Below are 16,955 nucleotides of genomic sequence, written 5' to 3'. Positions count from 1 at the left end.
ACAGCTCTGATTTCCTGTTTGGCATTGTGGACCTCCATCCATTGTTGAGACAGCAGAAGCAACATGTCCAGAGTAGAATGACCTGGTCTGAATCCAAATTGATGATCGGAGATCAAGCCATTGGAGAAGAGGAAGGATTTGATATCCGAAGCAATGATGGATTCCATGACTTTCCTGATAATTGGGAGCAGGCTGATTGGTCTGTAGTTGCAAGGATCTGTTTTTGCACCTTTTTTGTGTAAAGCAGTAATGTTTGCTGATTTCCAAGATTCTGGCAGATGACCTTGAGCAAAAGAGAGGGTGCAAAAGATAGGGTGAAAAGCACAGAGAGAGGGTGAGATAGAGCGGCAGAGCAGGATTTTAGGACCCGTGGGCTGATGCCGTCTGGTCCAGTTGCAGAATCAGAGTCGTGGTTTGACAGAAACTTCTCCACCTTGTCAGGAGAGGAGGACAGAGTCCAGGAGCAGTTGGGTTCGACTGGGTGAGGTGGGAACAGAGAGAGATGGGTTTGGGACACAAGATTTTGAGGCAAACACAGAGTTGAGGCATTCAGCTTTTTCACGTGCGGAGTCAGCTGTGTAGCCATTTGAGGTAAGGGAGGGGATGGAGGGCGAACAAACACCAGAAACGGATTTGACCAGACGCCACCAGGATTTGGAGAAAGGAGACAGGTTTTGAGATTTCATTCTTGAGTGTGGAGAGATAGTGCTTCCTGGCATTCCTGAGGGGAGACACACACTTGTTCCGAGCTTGGTGGAAGGAACTGAGATTGCCTTCAGTTGGATTTGCCTTCCATGAGGTAAAGGCAAGTTGTTTCAGGGCAACTGCCTCACCACAAGATTCAGTGTACCATGAATGCCTCAACTTCCTCACCACCACCTGCCTTCCTTTCCAAGTTATTGTGTTTTTCCCTGTTCCCACTTTTTAGTTTTTACCCTGTGCAAGCAAAGCGAAAAGTGGGGTTAAACAATAATTGGTTCACTTCTGTTTGTCCGTCCACGTCCGTACTTGAACAGGGTGTTCCATTAACTCTCTAATTTGTTTCCATTAACTCTCTAGTTTGCTCTAGTTTATTAATTAATTAATTAAAATAATTAATTAATTATTAATTTAATTATTAATGAGTTAATTACTTAATTACTTAATTAGTTTATTAATTAATTAACTCTAGTTTCTTCTAGTTTCCTATTTTTCATCCACAGCTCGTGTCTTCCTCTTCGTCTTCTTCATGTGTTTGATCATGTATCCCGCTTGTTCACTTCCTGTGTCCTCTACCTCCCCTTGATTTCATTTTTCCTGCAATGGACCCTCTGTTTCCCAACTTTTCACTGTGTCCTCCTTGTTCTGTTATGTTGTGGTCTGTACTGTGTTTCATCTCTTCCATGAGCCTCGACTTTGCATACAAAAAAACGGTTGCTTTAATATTTATTTTAAATTTAATTTAAATTGGTCAATGAATGCGAAACCATTGACATAGGAAGGTAGTGAAGCAATTTTTTTTCTTTAACCTGTAGAATATTGAAAGTAAAAAAGGAAAAACGAATTGAACTAGAATGACACTCGGTATAGCACAAACCTCCGTCAGGCTGAACAGTTTACCTTTTTTATCCCACCTATAGGCCCGGATCTACCTGCATCCGGATCTTCACCAAAATCGAATCAATTTGTCCGTGCCACACACTCAACCTATCCACCAAGTTTTGTCTGAATTTGTCCACAATCTTTTAAGATATCCTGCTCACAGACAAACCTCCGCCCAGTTTAGGTGGTGGAGGTAACAATGATGTCCGTTCAGAGAAACTGAAACAAACTCAGTAAACCAAGTGAGATTTCCACAGGGAATCATCAGGTGGTTCCCAAATATTTGGTGTCAGGGAAGCAAAATTTACAAGTACTGAATGAATGAATGAATGAATGAATGAATGAATCTCACGCAACCCTGCTATCTTACTATTTCTCCCCTATATATTGTTCCGCGTTCTTCACCTTTAGGAAATGGCGGCACAGCATGGATGAACATGTGGTGAAAGAGTTGGTGCAAGATCAAGTGTGATAATATGGTGGAGAGGAGGGAGTCTTCTAATGGTGGTTTAGTGGAGGGGTCTGATAAATGAAACCCTGATGATTATGCACATTACCCTATCACGAAGTTGGGCACATCCTGAGCTGTTATCAGCCAATGAGACACACCTGCCTTGAATCCAAGTGGGCCCCTTGCCTCCTGGTAATGCTCATTCTAACGAAGAGTTGTCTGGATGTGTGCAACATTCGTGTGTGTGTGTGTGTGTGTGTGTGTGTGTGTGTGTGTGTGTGTGTGTGTGTTTGGATGAGCTCTTCAGATCATGACTGCACTCCTGCACAATGTGCAACAACTGCATCATTCTCGGATGACAAGTTTCCAGATTGGTTAAGAAGTCACTGCAACTCAAGGCTTTGGAGGTCAGACAGGAGATCAATTTTGTTTCCACTCAAGTGAACACACATGCTGACTAACTTCGAGTCCAGGCCGCAGTCTATCAGGATAGCCTTGAGGATACTGGGCCAGCAGAGAATAGAGATGATGGGTGTGTTCAGATGTCAGATGGTGGAGATGAAGAGAGGAAGAGATGGAGATTATAGAGATTATAAAGACAAAGGTTAAAAAGATTATAGAGATAGATTTTTTTGGAATACAGTCAAGGCTCGTGTAAGAGCGAACACATTACACACGAAAACATGCACGGACCCATAAAGGGGGCAGGAGACAAGAGGGGGAGAGAGGGGAAAGCATACAAACACAACAGTAGAGAACAGGGACGTCGGTGTATGTGGAAGGGAGAGGTCTGGGGGGGGGGGGGGGAGGAGGAGGTGGAGGGGGTGGGCGGGTGGAGGGGTACACGGTGTAAAGCAAATGAACACCATTAGGAATTTCACGAAAAAAGTTAGAGATTGAAAAAGGTGGATTTGGGGTGTTTTAACAGGAGTAGAAAAGATCATGGTTTTGGATGGGGGAAGATGAGAGATGGTGGTGAACAGCTGTTTTAAAGACCTGGAGGGAGGAGTGGGATTGAAGAAAGTGTGGGAGTTTATTCCAGAGGCGGGAGAAAAGAGGAATGAAGGAGTGAAGGTGAGCAGAGAGTCTTGATTTTGGCAATTTCACGAGAAGAGGGTTGCTGGCAGATCTTGTGTGACCAATTACAGACAGAGCAGGGGAAGCAAGGCCGGAAAGGAGTCGGTAGAAGACAGAAAGACCACCTACCTGCCTGCGGTGAGTGAGTGAAAGGCCCTCGGAGGTAGCTTCATCACAGGAGATTCCAATGATTCTGAATGCTTTGGTTTCAACCACGTGAAGATGAGCTAGGTGTGAGGCAGGAGCACCAGCCCAGAGGAGAGAGCAGTATTCCATTGAGTTGTGGATGAAAGCCTTGTATGTGGTGAGGAACTCAGAAGTGCCCAGAAAGGACTTCGCACGACGGAGGATGCCCAGTCGGCTTTGGAGGCAAGCTGGAAATGTGGTTTTCCCAGGAAAGATCATGGCAGATAGTGAGACCCAAAAGCTTGAGTGACAGAACTTCTTGGAGAGGATTGTTGAGAAAGTAGATGGAAGGGTTTTTCAGACGGTCGTTACATTGAGACAAAGTGAGAGTATGAGATTTGTCAGGATTGAAAGACATGTTTCACTTGTTTGACCAGTCTGTGATTTTGTCCAGGTCTGCAGAGTGAGGAGGCTGCAGACTGCCGATCTGAGGGATGAGGAATGGAGCGGCAGATAGTGGAGTCATCAGCAAAGAGATAGAGAGGATTTTCCAGAGAGTCGGAGAGATCATTGATGAAGACCAGAAAAAGCACAGGGCCCAGAACACTACATTGAGGAACTCCAGCCTGGACAGGAAGAGGAGATGAGAGAATTCCATTCAGGGCCACACGTTGACTGCGACCAGAGAGGACGTCGGCAAGCCATTTGTGGAGGTTTCAATGGATACCATAAGAGGAGAGTTTGGTGAGCAGAGCTGGGTGCCAGACCGTATCGAAGGCACGTGATATGTCAAGTGAGACAGCTCTGATTTCCTGTTTGGCATTGAGGACCTCCATCCATTGTTGAGACGGTAGAAGCAACATGTCCAGAGTAGAATGACCTGGTCTGAAACCAAATTGATGATCAGAGATCAAGCCATTGGAGAAGAGGAAAGATTTAATATCAGAAACGATGATGGATTCCAAGACTTTGCTGATTATTGAAATTTTATGTTTATGTAGATTATAGATGATCAAAATGATTGGGAGAAGAGATTTTAAAAATAGATACAGATAAATAGATGGAAGGACAAAGATATGAATCTGAAGAATTCCTTCAATTTGTACTGAAATTCTGACACAATTTTCGACCGACACGACAATATGAGCCAAATCAGTGAAAGAGAGAAAGCTGCTTGCCTGGAGTATTGCTCGACCATGTGCAGTACCATGATGCATGTTTTCAACCATTGTTGGACAGAATGTAAGAAAAGGTTCGACGTATTTTGTTTCAGCACAATGTTGTACAAAACAGTCATACACTTACTCATTCCTGTGCAGCTGGGTTAGCCAATCCAGTGGGTGGGTGTTATTGTCTTATAATGAGACGGTTACCACTGACCTCCCAGACCCAAAACAGACACTCTCACCATCGCAGCACCGAGTCTGGGTCAAACCAATATAATTAGTGACCAGTATTCAAACCAGTATATAATCTCTATCGTTAGGTACAGGTGGCTAAATGGTTCGATAATTGGTGTGCACTAGGTGTATGACATTTACTCTGTTGTGTTATATGATGTAGTAACACTGGCCATATGGCTGGAGAGTGCAGGAACGCCATACCAGTAGAATGCAACTTCTGTGGGAGTACAGAGTGGGAATACCAGAAGAACCTCAATATATATTTTTGTGAATCAGTAAGGAAGTGTGCCTTGTAATGGCGTCGAGGAGGAGCTGTTCCAAAATAAAAATAAAATGAGGAGGGTTAGTGCAACAGAGACTATATGGAGTTAGTGCAACGGTACTAGAGATTCAGGAGAACGTTCATGCGGAGAATGTGTGCGACTGGAATAAGAAAGCGTGTTATGCTGTGGCTGCAGAGAAAAACAACTTGCAGCATTTGGGCAAGGTAACAGACATGTTACAGGTTAAATGGGCAACTAAGGGGTAAGCTAATAAAAATGATTTGTCAAAAAAATAAAAAGCACTAATTACGTGTGATTGCCCCGGAGCAGAGTTGCACTAACATAATGAAGACTTACTGGCAGGAAAGACTTAATCGCTGTCATAGAGGAGAGCTGAGATGCTGCGGCTGTAACGCCAAAAGCTGTGACATTTGATACACACGATGAGTGTAAATGTGTCAAGGAAGTTTCTTGTGTGCGGAATATGCAAAACCTTTTACTCACTTTCAGTTCAATGCGTTGTGCGTATGAAAAGGACATGCGCTACTGGAGTGTCGTTGTTTGTTTGAAAAAGAGTGTGGAAGGTAGGGGGAGTGAGGGGAAGAGAAAAGCGGAGGCTTGTTACCCTCGTCAGAGGAGGGGGTTTTGCATTTTGGTCCATTTGTCTGTTTGTCTGACTGTCTTGTTTGTCCGCACAGAACGTGAGTATGTTTTTCTCTGCAACCGCTGGTCCAATTGGCAATGAATTTTTCCACATAGGAGTGCCTCCTCCTGTAGGATTTTAAAAATGATAATTATGACGTCATAGGTCACATGGTACAGGCACCATCTTGGAAAAACCGAAAAACTTTGCACCTTTATCTCCGCAACCGCTCCATGGAAAAAAATGAAACATGGCTCATTGCCAAGTATTCCCCATAGGGGACAACATCGATGCATGAGGATGTCATTGTTGCCTTCATTATGATGTCATATTTAGACAAGTGGAACGCTTGATCCAATCAGTTTGAAATTTATTTGGCATGATCTACAAAATAATTGTATGGGAGAATAAAATTGATGACGTCATCGGACATTTGGTTCGGCAGCCATATTGGATTGAAGTCGTCAATAAACCACACAAACACAGCAGCGAATAAACACCACACAAAATACACCACACAAACACGTCCTGGCGAGTGTCTGCAATCTCTGCCTTCCCTTTCTTGTTGGTTTTTGTGAAGGTGCAGCAGATGATTGGCAAAACCCCAGGTTGAGTGGCAATTTGTCAATGTATTTATTCGAAATGTTCATGTGCAATGTTTTTTCCGAGCTTGATGCTCAACAATGTTATTATTTCGTTTTTACGCACTTTTATTTAACGTCACCTGAACTTAGTTTGTTTGTCCCGTTTCTAATATTTGAGCCGTTCGTTTTCTATGTTCCATTTAAGCCTGGTGTTGGATTATCGGTTAGGGTGCCGGCTTGGGATCCTAGGATCCTGGGTTCGAATCCCGGTCGATTGCTGAATTAACACCAGGGGGGTTGACTCAGCCTGTCATCCTTCCGAGGTCGGCAAATTGAGTACCAGCTTGCTGGGATGAATGATCCCGGTGTGTACCCCGGTTTAGAATAGGTACACCGTATCCTGCGCATCGTAAGAGGTGACTAAGGGTTGGCGCCAGGAAGGGCATCCGGCCATAAAAACATTGCCTCAAACAGGGAATCATGGTTGTCACGGGGCCCGCAAGGCTAACCCCTGCTCTAGCGAGGAAAATGGCCTTAAAACAATCATTCATTCATTCATTCATTCATATTCATACGACCTAGAGAGTTGAAATTTGGCCCACGGTCCTCTTTTCTAGTACATTTCCATCTATCAAAATTTAATTTAAAACAATATGCAAAAATATGCAATTTTAATGCAAACTCTGAGGAAGTAAAAATTGGAAACTTGGAAAGAGGTGGAAAAGATGATGGTTTTGGATGAGGGAAGATCTGACATGTTGTGAACAACCTTCTTGATGACTTGGAGGCAAGAATGACATTGATGAGAATGTGGAAGTTGGTTCTCTCAAACTTCTTTATCTCATTTTTAACCTCTCACTTCCACTCCTATCTCTTCTACCTGGTCCTTTTGATTTTTGAAGTAGGTCGATGGATTCCTACAATTGTGCGTTAATACCTCTTATACAATTAAATGATTGGGAAGGAGCATTTTCACTTCCTATGTTATCTTCTTTGTTTCTCCAGTCAATAAAAAACACGAATACACTAAAAACAAGAAGTCCAACAAGAAAATCTTTTCCAAGCAATCAATGCCGCACAATTCAGCAACATTATAGCACCTTTTAAAACAGACTAGCTAGGTGAATGTTGTGCAAGTAGATGCATAAAGCATCCGACGTTCCAGCTCTGCATAGCCACATAACGTTTTACCGATATTTTTAGTGGTGGTGGCCTCACCAATACTGCAGTGATCTCCATTCCAGCCTTCATCACACTCGCATTGCCCATCATTGCAACGGCCATGTTCCTCACAGGGTGGAGCACATGATCTCTGCTCACATAAGGTGCCACTCCATCCATCGTCACAGTGGCACGCACCCATAGCGCATGTGCCGTGAAACCCACAGCCCTCGGCACACAGCTCTGTAACATCATACGCCACTAAGTTATACTTGTTAATATTGTCACACATTCCGACATTCGCAATCTCATCAGTCCACATGATTATGACGAAATGACAGAATTTTTTTTGCGGAATCTTGTTTTTGATCCGCAAACCAAAACCTCTCTTTTTTAAAAATCTTTTTTTTAAATACAAGATCGAGGCTCGTGAAAGAGCTAAAAGAGCTCTAGACTAATATGACAATCATGAACACCCTTACCAAGGGAACAGTCTCGTCCAGTATAGCTCGGTTCACAAGTGCACGAACCAGTATCGGGCAGGTAGATGCCATGTCCAGAGCACTGCACACAGCCAGGGCTGGGCTCCTCACAAAATGGGCCTGTCCAACCAGCTTGGCAAACGCATACGTCACCAACACACGTCCCATGTCCAGAACAATGTGGGTCTCGGCATGTTACTGAGGGCAGGTTTGACGAGATGGTAGATAAGCTGTCACAAATCAGTGCACATGTATAATTCATGCGGCCCACTCATTACGACCTAGAAAAACGTGAAGGCAACATAATAATCTCTGCCGTGGGCAGAACACCAACAAAGAGGCATTCGGAGTGGGTGTGAATGAAAGAAACGAAGAGGAGGGTATTTAGGATAAACATAGGGGCAATACCCCTGGTGCTCACCTGGTATAATAAGCAGTATACTGCACCGACTAAAGGTATTTTAAACCAATTTCAATGGTTGCTAGAAGACAGGGGAGCATGTAGAATCATACTAACATAATCATAAGACTTTAAACAAACAAAGAAAAAAAAATACTTATTTTGGGGGGCAAACCCCCCCCCATACCCCCACCCCAACTCCATATATCTCATAAGACCCCAATATTTCTGCTGCCTTGAACAAACATTGGTACATCATGGGTGATTTGGGTTGTGGTGAAGTTTCATCGAAATTGCGAGTGTAGTTTCTGAAAAGAAAGCAAATACCTATTTTGTATTTTGCCCCCCCCCCCCCCCCCGTAGACCTCCAATAAGGCAGAAATGCCGTGAACATACTTTGATATATCACGAGTGGTGAAGGTTGTGGTCAAGTTTTATTGAAATCGTGTGTGTAGTTTCTGAGAAGAATGCAAATTCCTATTTTGGGGAGCAACCCCCCCATAGACCCCCAAAGGGGCAGTTTTTTTAAATGCCGTGAACAAACTTTGTTACATCATGGGTGGTGAAGGTTGTGGTCAAGTTTTATCAAAATAGTGTGTGTAGTTTTCAGAGGAAAAAGCAAATACCTATTTTGGGGGGTCAAACTCAGGTAAAGCACTTTGACCCTGGTAAACCCCCTTAGACCCCGATTATTTTAATGCCGTGGACAAACTTTAGTCACAACACAAAACAAATATAATTTGTGCCAAATTTGTTCACAATCCCATCAGCGGTTTCGAAGAAGAAGTTTCAAGTGTTTACAGACGGACTGACGGACGGACTGATGGATGGACAGACTGACGGACGGACAACGCTCCATCGCATAAGCTCCCCTGAACTTCGTTCCTTGTGAGCTCAAAAATGAGAATAAAAGGGGAAGATGTTGGGATTTATTGTAAGAATCTTGTACCCCTTATTTTGAGAAAGCATTATAATTGCTAAACGACAATTTTGCATCATCAGCATATTAAAATGGGAGCTTCCAAAAGGATTACATAATCGTATAAGAGCTTACCAAGGAAAGATATGATGTAAATGATCGTGTTTGGGGTTATTAATGCTTATCCAGCAGGAATAAAGCAATTCTGTGCGAGACCTTATTGCTTTCCCAGGAGTGATTTCCTGAGCACTTCCGTCCAAAAAGATCTCCATAAAGAATCTCAGAATCTCTGCATAAATTTAACAATTTCTTTAGATCCGCTTATTGAAAAACTAACAATGAGTCTTCGGCAAATTTTCATAAAGATTCTAGCGTTTACATTAGGGTATGCAAAATAGCAGACCTGTGAACCCAGTACCTGCAAATGGAATCCAGGAATCACTCTGTAATGGGTTCACCGATTTCCTCCAAGATTTCAAGCTTCATTTGTCAGGTGGCATTCTCTCTTACGATATCCTTTGAGGCCCGTGTCCCTCAAGGCAGTCTCCTGAGACGCATCCAATTATGAAATTACATATATGACCTGTCTGCATCTTGAAAATCCTCTGCACCTGCTCGCGGCTGACTCGGCCGTGTGCCGGACAGTTCCGCACCCAAGAGAACGGCAAGCTGCAGCTGAATTCCTGTCTGCTACTTTGGAGATAATAAGACGGTTGTCAGACGGAACATGACATTCGATGCAAAGCGCACACCTTTACCTTGTTTTTCCCCGAAGACCGTTTGGCAAACCCTCCAATTCACTTGCTTGGACAACGTTCCTTACCCAACTCGAAACATCCTCAGCAACCAGTCCCGATGATACAAGTGCCCTAATCCTCAGGAACTTTGTTTCAGTTCTATCACATCCTCTTGGCTTCTCGGTTAAGGTTGCTGGCTTATTAATCTTAGGGTGTTGAGCTTGAGCCCCTGTCGGCCGTTAAATAACATCACGTGGGTTGATTGAGCGGGTCATCCTTCCGAGGCCGGCAAAACTATTCAGCTGCAAGTTGGTGGGCTCTTGATTTTATGAAGGTCTACTCGGCCTTGCTCATCCTTCCCTCCCCTACTTATGCCCTCCCAAAGCTACCCCAGGTCACAAGTATTCCTCAAAAAATCCTCAGCTGCTCACTCTACCAGAGTCCAGGCAAGTTGCCTACCTGCGTTCATTCGGACCTTTATTTTCCACATTGCAAAATAGTCTCTCTGTGCGTTTGTTGTTTTGTCCTCCTCACTTCAGTCTTTCTAATGTGTTGTCCATCACTGCCTCATGTGGTCTTCCATGTACATCCATGATCTCTTCTACACATGCTGATTCTTTCCCATGCTGTTCCTCTCAGGCCATAGCTACTCATTTTTGTGTTATTTCTCTTTTCATCTTTGTGTATGAGCATCCTTCCCCCATACCCATATGTCCACCCTCTCTAACCCACTACCCTCTGGTAGTCTGTAAACATGATATCTTTGTAATTTAGCTCATCCATAAGCCTAAACTCTTGGATACCAAAGAGAGAAAAAGATGCAATCCCCCAAAAATCTTTGGCTTCTCAATATGTCAAGACTCATCCTGGACTAAACATCTCCAACCTTGTTTCCAGGACTGAGTGTTGTCTTGATATTCTTTCCAGGCCGAGTCCTTCCTTTTTATACCCAGCTCATATTGGAGTCTCGTGTTCATTGCAGTAAGGAGTATTGCTCTCCGCTCTGAGCTAGTGCTGTGGCACCTCGTAAAGGCCAGTAGAGTCCAAGGTCTCTCTACTTCTTTGGTCTCTACTTTTCTTTTCTACGGTTCTCTACGGTTCTCTCTTCTCAACTTCCACTTCTTCTCTCTACTTCTATGTCCTTTCCCCCAACAACACTCAGTGCTTTGTATCCCCCCAGCCCGGCCTCCTTGACGCAAAATGGTTAAGCACCCCCATCTCATGCTGTCCCCCACGCAAGCACATAACCTGTTAAATTGTCACCGACACTTTTCTACGCCCCACACTCCCACTCCCTCCTGATTTCCCACATTTACTTGCAGCTTTCTCAACATGTCTATTCAATCTAAGTGTGTACAGCTCCAAATTGGTTCCATGTGCATCGATCTCAAGAATGCAAAGACGAAGAAAATGAAATTTTGCACACTTCCTCACAAGGACATTTCACTTTAGCCTTTTAAGTATACTATTATCATTTGTCAATACGTGACTTTTGAATCCTATGCGAGTAATCCACCCGGGATGCTTAGTGCGCATGCGTAGAAATACCAGAAAACTGCCTTATCCGGATAAAATATATTGCGTGTCCGGGATTGTTACCTTAAGTGGTTCACAAAGCTTCCAAAATAAGTCGAAACTACTTGGAAGAATCTGAGAGAAATGGCTGTGCCTCTGTGCAATGAAGGACTTGGAGAACCTTCTCAGCTCACTGAACGGGCAGCTGCTTGTACTCTAAAGTCCCGACCAGGTGGGCAAGTGCAAGGCCTGAGCGGATGGGCATGTGCTTCACAAACCCCTGACGAATCGCTACCATTGAATGGACTGTGTATCTGGACTAGGTGCTTCTGAACACCAATAGGAGGACATACCTAGGGCTTTTGAATGTGCAGTGTAAATTTAAAATGACGATATTTATTATTAATCATGTTGGGAGGGGAGGGGGAGGTTTGTTGGGAGGGGATGATCTCTGCTACACGAATATATATATATATACACACACAATGCGTATCAAAAAAAAGGTAATCCGAATTCAAGGGGTAAATATGCAAAGGTTATTTAGTTTGACAATTTACATGTGGTTTACCAATTATGAGGAGATCCTCAGCTTTCCATTGATGGCTTTCATGCATCATTGCTGTCACACATGACCGAGTACATGTTCATTGAAAATGACAAGTTTAAATCGCATTTTTACAAGTTTGGCTAATCGGTGCAAGACGGTTTGAAATAGACGCATTACTTGTCGACTGCCAAGTTGATTATGTAAAATTGTTAAGCTGGTCTGGTAATCGTCGGTTGTGTCATCCTTTGTTTAAGATGGGTATATAAGATGGGCCTACAGTGTATGGGTTTAGAGACAGTCTGAGTCATTGAAAAGATGGTTCAACTTACGACTGAACAGCAAACCTTAGTGGTTACAACCTTTCACCAAACTGGAAGTTTGCAGCGAACTCGTGATGCGTTCAGGGAACGTTTCCCAGAACGGGAGCCTCCAGCAGCCAAAACCATCTGGGCGAATGTTAGAAAATCCCAGTAGCATGGCACTAGCCTCAACCGCAACAAGGGGAATTCTGGTGGGAGGCACACTGGGCGATCGCAAATGAACATTGCAGCAGTAAGGCAGCAAGTTTTGGAGCATCCTAGGGATACCAGCGCAAGAAGAAATGGGATGGGATTGCCTTTGGCAACATTCAACCGAATCACAAGACTGGACCTCCACCAACATCCATATCAGATTCACATCCGGCATCAACTTACGCCAGGGGACTTTGCCAGGAGGCTGGTGCTTGCCAGATGGTTGATAGCACGTTGCGAAGCAGATGTCAATTTCCTGCGGTATCTCGTTATCGGCGACGAAGCTGCTTTCGCCATGGAAGGCAAGCTCAATACCCATAATGTTTTTGAATATGCACCGACAGGACAACCCCCGGAATTTAATTTTGACACCAACATGAATCGACAAAAGTGGGCTGTTTGATTGGGACTTTGTGGAAGTGGTCATGTGATCGGACCATTTTTCTTTCAAAGGAATGTCAATGGTAACAGGTATCTGCAGATGATCAATGATGAAGTTTTACCGCAGCTGGGGGAGAACTTTGAGTGACAGGTTCGTGGTGTCTTCAGATATCTCTGGTGGGCCCAAGACGGCACCCCAGCACATCGTCTTATCGCTGTCCAAGATCGACTGAGGGAACTCTTTGGAGACAAAGTCATCGCTCTCAACCATGAAGTGGAATGGCCGCCAAGATCACCTGACCTCACACCATGTGATTATTTGCTTTGGGGACATTTAAAGAACAAGGTGTTTGTAACTCCTCCCCGTGATCTTGACGAATTGCAGGGCCGTATTCGACATGAAGTGGGTGCTTTGCGCAATGACCCGGCTATGGTGAGATGAGCAGTTCAGGGCGTGCTCCGCCACTGTGAGCTTTGTATTGAAAGGGGAGGTGGACATGTTGAAGGTGTGGGTGCATAACGGCCAATCATTCCTGAGAAAACTTCACATCTGATGTTCATTTTGCACCAATTATCCTGACTTGCATCGATTAGCCAAACTTGTAAAAATGCGATTTGAACTTGTCATTTTCAATGAACACATACTCAGTCATGTGTGACAGCAATGATGCATGGAAGGTATCAATGGAAGGTATCCAGCGTCACCAGCCTATTCCTGGTCGCCACCCAGTCTTTTCTGGGAGTCACTGGTACCACTAGCACAAACATAAGTTCAAAACACACCTGGTCACAAGTGTGCCGCACTGACCGGGTCCTCAGTCGAGGTCCTCAGCATCATCCCGTTTCGGCCCTTCAACCTCGATACGGTCAGCTAAGGTGGGCCAGCAGGGGCACGTACACATCCACATGCAGCAACTGCACCTGGATGCGTAAATACCCCCAACCCCAGCGAGTGCGAAGAACAACAACAACAACAACAACAACAACAACACCTCCACATCCAGAATCCACAGCACCAAACAAACATGGTGGAACACTCAAACACCCACCTTTATACCCTTCACCACTCACCAACAAACACACCAGATCATTCATACACACACAAACACACCCATACACACATACATACATACAGAACACCAACCAAACAACCACCTACACTTACATCATACACCACTCAACACACAAAAACACACTCATGCAAAAATTAATTCATGCAAAAACACACACCCTCACCCACTCACTCATATACACAAAATAAGAAATAATAATGGTAACAAAAAAATCAAAAAAAAACCACACACACAACCAACCATATATATATATATTCGTAGAGGAGATCATATTTATATATACACGTGTGTGTGTGTGTGTGTGTGTGTGTGTGTGTGTGTGTGTGTGTGTTCGTGTGTTATATAACCACTCCTGCCGCACACTTGTACAAACAGGAAAAGGTAAGAACTAAACATCTCTCGTCCACGCATATTCCTCTATTCCTCGTACTGTAATCCTATATTTCCATGAGTCTAATTTTCATTCAGGAAATGAACAATTATGGTTAACCATTTTGAAATTGCCATTATTTCCATTAAATGTTGAAAATTATGTTAAAAAGACGATTTGAATTACAGATTTTGCGTGAGCAACGGTGGGTTGAAAGTGCCCGTCAAGCAGAACCTCGTAAAGGTAAACACGCACACGACGCATGTGCAAAAGGCCTCGTTTAGCATTCATACTGGCCCGGAGACAGGTCAAGGCCTTGGAGACTGCGGACAGCCCTGTGATTGGCTCTGTCGTGTCAGAGGCTCAAGTCACTTCATACATCATTTCAAAATTTCCATATTGTACAATAAATGGAAAGATTTGAACAAAACCTGCACCCAGATTAAATTGTTTTCCAGTTTGTATCCATCTATCTATAATTCCAGTAATCTCTGTGTGTGTGTGTGTGTGTGTGTGTGTGTGTGTGTGTGTGTGTGTGTGTGTGTGTGTCTGTGTGTCTGTGTGTGTGTTTGTTTGTCTGTGACCGCTGTTTCTCGACAACCACGGGTCCGATATACTTGAAACTTGCCAGGTATATTGCTGGGGACCCGAGGATGTGCCTTTTCAAGGTTTGAAATTAATCGGACAAGTAGTTAGCGAGCTATGTCCAAAAAACGATTCAACCAATCAGAGAGCAGCGAGCTATCACGTGTGCCGAACGTGGCGAACAGACTCTGCCTCGGACGGCACATTTGAGAGCGTATTCATTTATTTCACGTTTGCAAACTATGTTGGCGTTAAACTATGTTTTAAAACTAATAAAAACTAATTTGCGATTCATCGTAACTGCGATATGCGACCTTCCGGACAGTGAAGACTTCACTTCCGGCAGCCAATCACAGAACGCGTTGTTGCGAGCCGAGCCGAGCGCGTGCGCCATTACGGTTCGTAATTCGATTTCTTCCGGAGAAAATAATAATTTCTCGATTTCTTATGCGCATTATTTCTCCCAGAGCGAAGGGCGGAAGCGAAGAGCGTTGTTTTTTTTGTTTACGGGCGTACGGGCGTACGGGCGGGGTAGAGCGTACGGGTAGCGTTTATTTTTTTTTTTGGCAAGGAACGGGCACCCACGTACGGGCATGCCCTAGTAATGATAAATCTGATGAAAATGAAATTCCACCCAGAAATTCAAAGGGACGAATTTAACAAGTAATGTAGCGGTTCCCGCTGAATGTACACAATTGCCTTGCACCTGCCAGGACGCGGCCAGGGCGCGATCGCCATGCCGGGCTCGTCCGGACGGGCCCACACGCCCCTCTCCTGGGCATGCCCGGACTCGCTGTTCCCGGGCACGCCCGAACCTCCCGGGCACGCCCGGTCTCGTCTTTCCCGGGCATGCCCGCTCTCGCCTTTCCAGGGCTCGCCCAGAGCGCCCGGGCACGCCCAGCCTCGACTTGCCAGGCCGCGTCCAGGACGCCCGGGAATGTCCAGACTCGCCTTTCCAGGGCTCGCCCAGAGCGTCCGGGCATGCCCAGCCTCGACTTGCCAGGCCGCGTCCAGGACGCCCGGGCATGTCCAGACTCGCCTTTCCAGGGCTCGCCCAGAGCGTCCGGCATGCCCAGCCTCGACTTGCCAAGCCGGGTCCAGGACGCCCGGGCATGTCCAGACTCGCCTTTCCCTTTCCAGGACTCGCCCAGAGCGCTCGGGCACGCCCAGCCTCGACTTGCCAGGCCGCGTCCAGGACGCCCGGGCATGTCCAGACTCGCCTTTCCAGGACTCGCCCTTGACACCCGGGCATGCCCGGTCTCAGTTTTCCCGGGCAAACGCCCGGGCATAAATGTGTATATATATTGCTGCCCGATAAACGGGCTTTTTAGAATACCTGAGCTGTTTTGTTTCAATAAAGCAACTCGGACGAATTCCGTCTTTGGTCGCGTCAATTCTTTTGACTCGCGTTGGAGCGCAGCTCCTTCACTGGTGACCTACCGACATGGACACGGCAGTGACTCTTAAACTGCCTACCTTCTGGGAGGCTCACGCGGCTGTTTGGTTCGCCCAGGCGGACTCCCAGTTCGCCCTGCGAGGCATCACCGCGGACGACACCCGCTTCCACCACGTCGTGGCAGCGCTCGGTTCCGCCACCGCGGCCCGCGCCCTGAGCCTCCTCGAGCACCCGCCGGCTGCCGACAAGTATGACGCGCTGAAGACGCTCCTCCTCGACGCTTTCGCCCTCTCACCGGCGGCACGCGCACGGCGCCTGCTCGACCTGCCCGAGCTCGGCGACACGCGCCCGTCCGAGCGCATGGACTATATGCTCTCGTTGCTCGGTGAGCACTCTCCGGATTTTCTGTTCCGCGAGCTGTTCCTTCGCCAGCTGCCTCACCCGGTACACCTCGCCCTGGCTGGCACGTCGATCACCGATCCCCGCGCCCTCGCCAGGGACGCCGATAAGATCTCCTCGGCGGGCCAACACATCGGCGCGGCTACCTGGAGCCTGCCGCCGTCCGAGGCGACGCCCACGCGCCCTGCGCGGTTGGAGGCCGAACTGCCGGTGCGACTGGCGGCCGCCACGCCGCGCCGACCGCTTCCGACACGACGGCCGGGGCCTCCACCTGACCAGGCGTGGTGTTATTACCACGCCAGGTTCGGACACAAGGCTCGGACGTGCCGACCCCCGTGCACTTTCGGCAA

General features: G+C 46.0%; 1 protein-coding gene across 1 annotated transcript in view; it reads right to left on the bottom strand.

Moving 5' to 3' along the window:
* The window catches only part of LOC137422414 (teneurin-3), a 419,444-nt gene that overhangs the window by 146,860 nt on the left and 255,629 nt on the right, over positions 1-16,955 (bottom strand). Inside the window, exons 12-13 of the mRNA XM_078772563.1 lie at positions 7,772-7,969; positions 7,347-7,532 (exon numbers count right to left, since the gene is read on the bottom strand). Of these exons, the coding sequence (XP_078628689.1) occupies positions 7,347-7,532; positions 7,772-7,969 (384 nt within the window). The remainder of the gene's footprint in view (positions 1-7,346; positions 7,533-7,771; positions 7,970-16,955) is intronic.

This window comes from Myxine glutinosa, chromosome 2 (genome assembly GCF_964187855.1).
Source record: "Myxine glutinosa chromosome 2, kmMyxGlut1.1, whole genome shotgun sequence".
Lineage (NCBI taxonomy): Eukaryota > Metazoa > Chordata > Myxini > Myxiniformes > Myxinidae > Myxine > Myxine glutinosa.
Note: the sequence above shows the minus strand (reverse complement) of the source record. Positions and strands in the feature narration are given on the sequence as shown.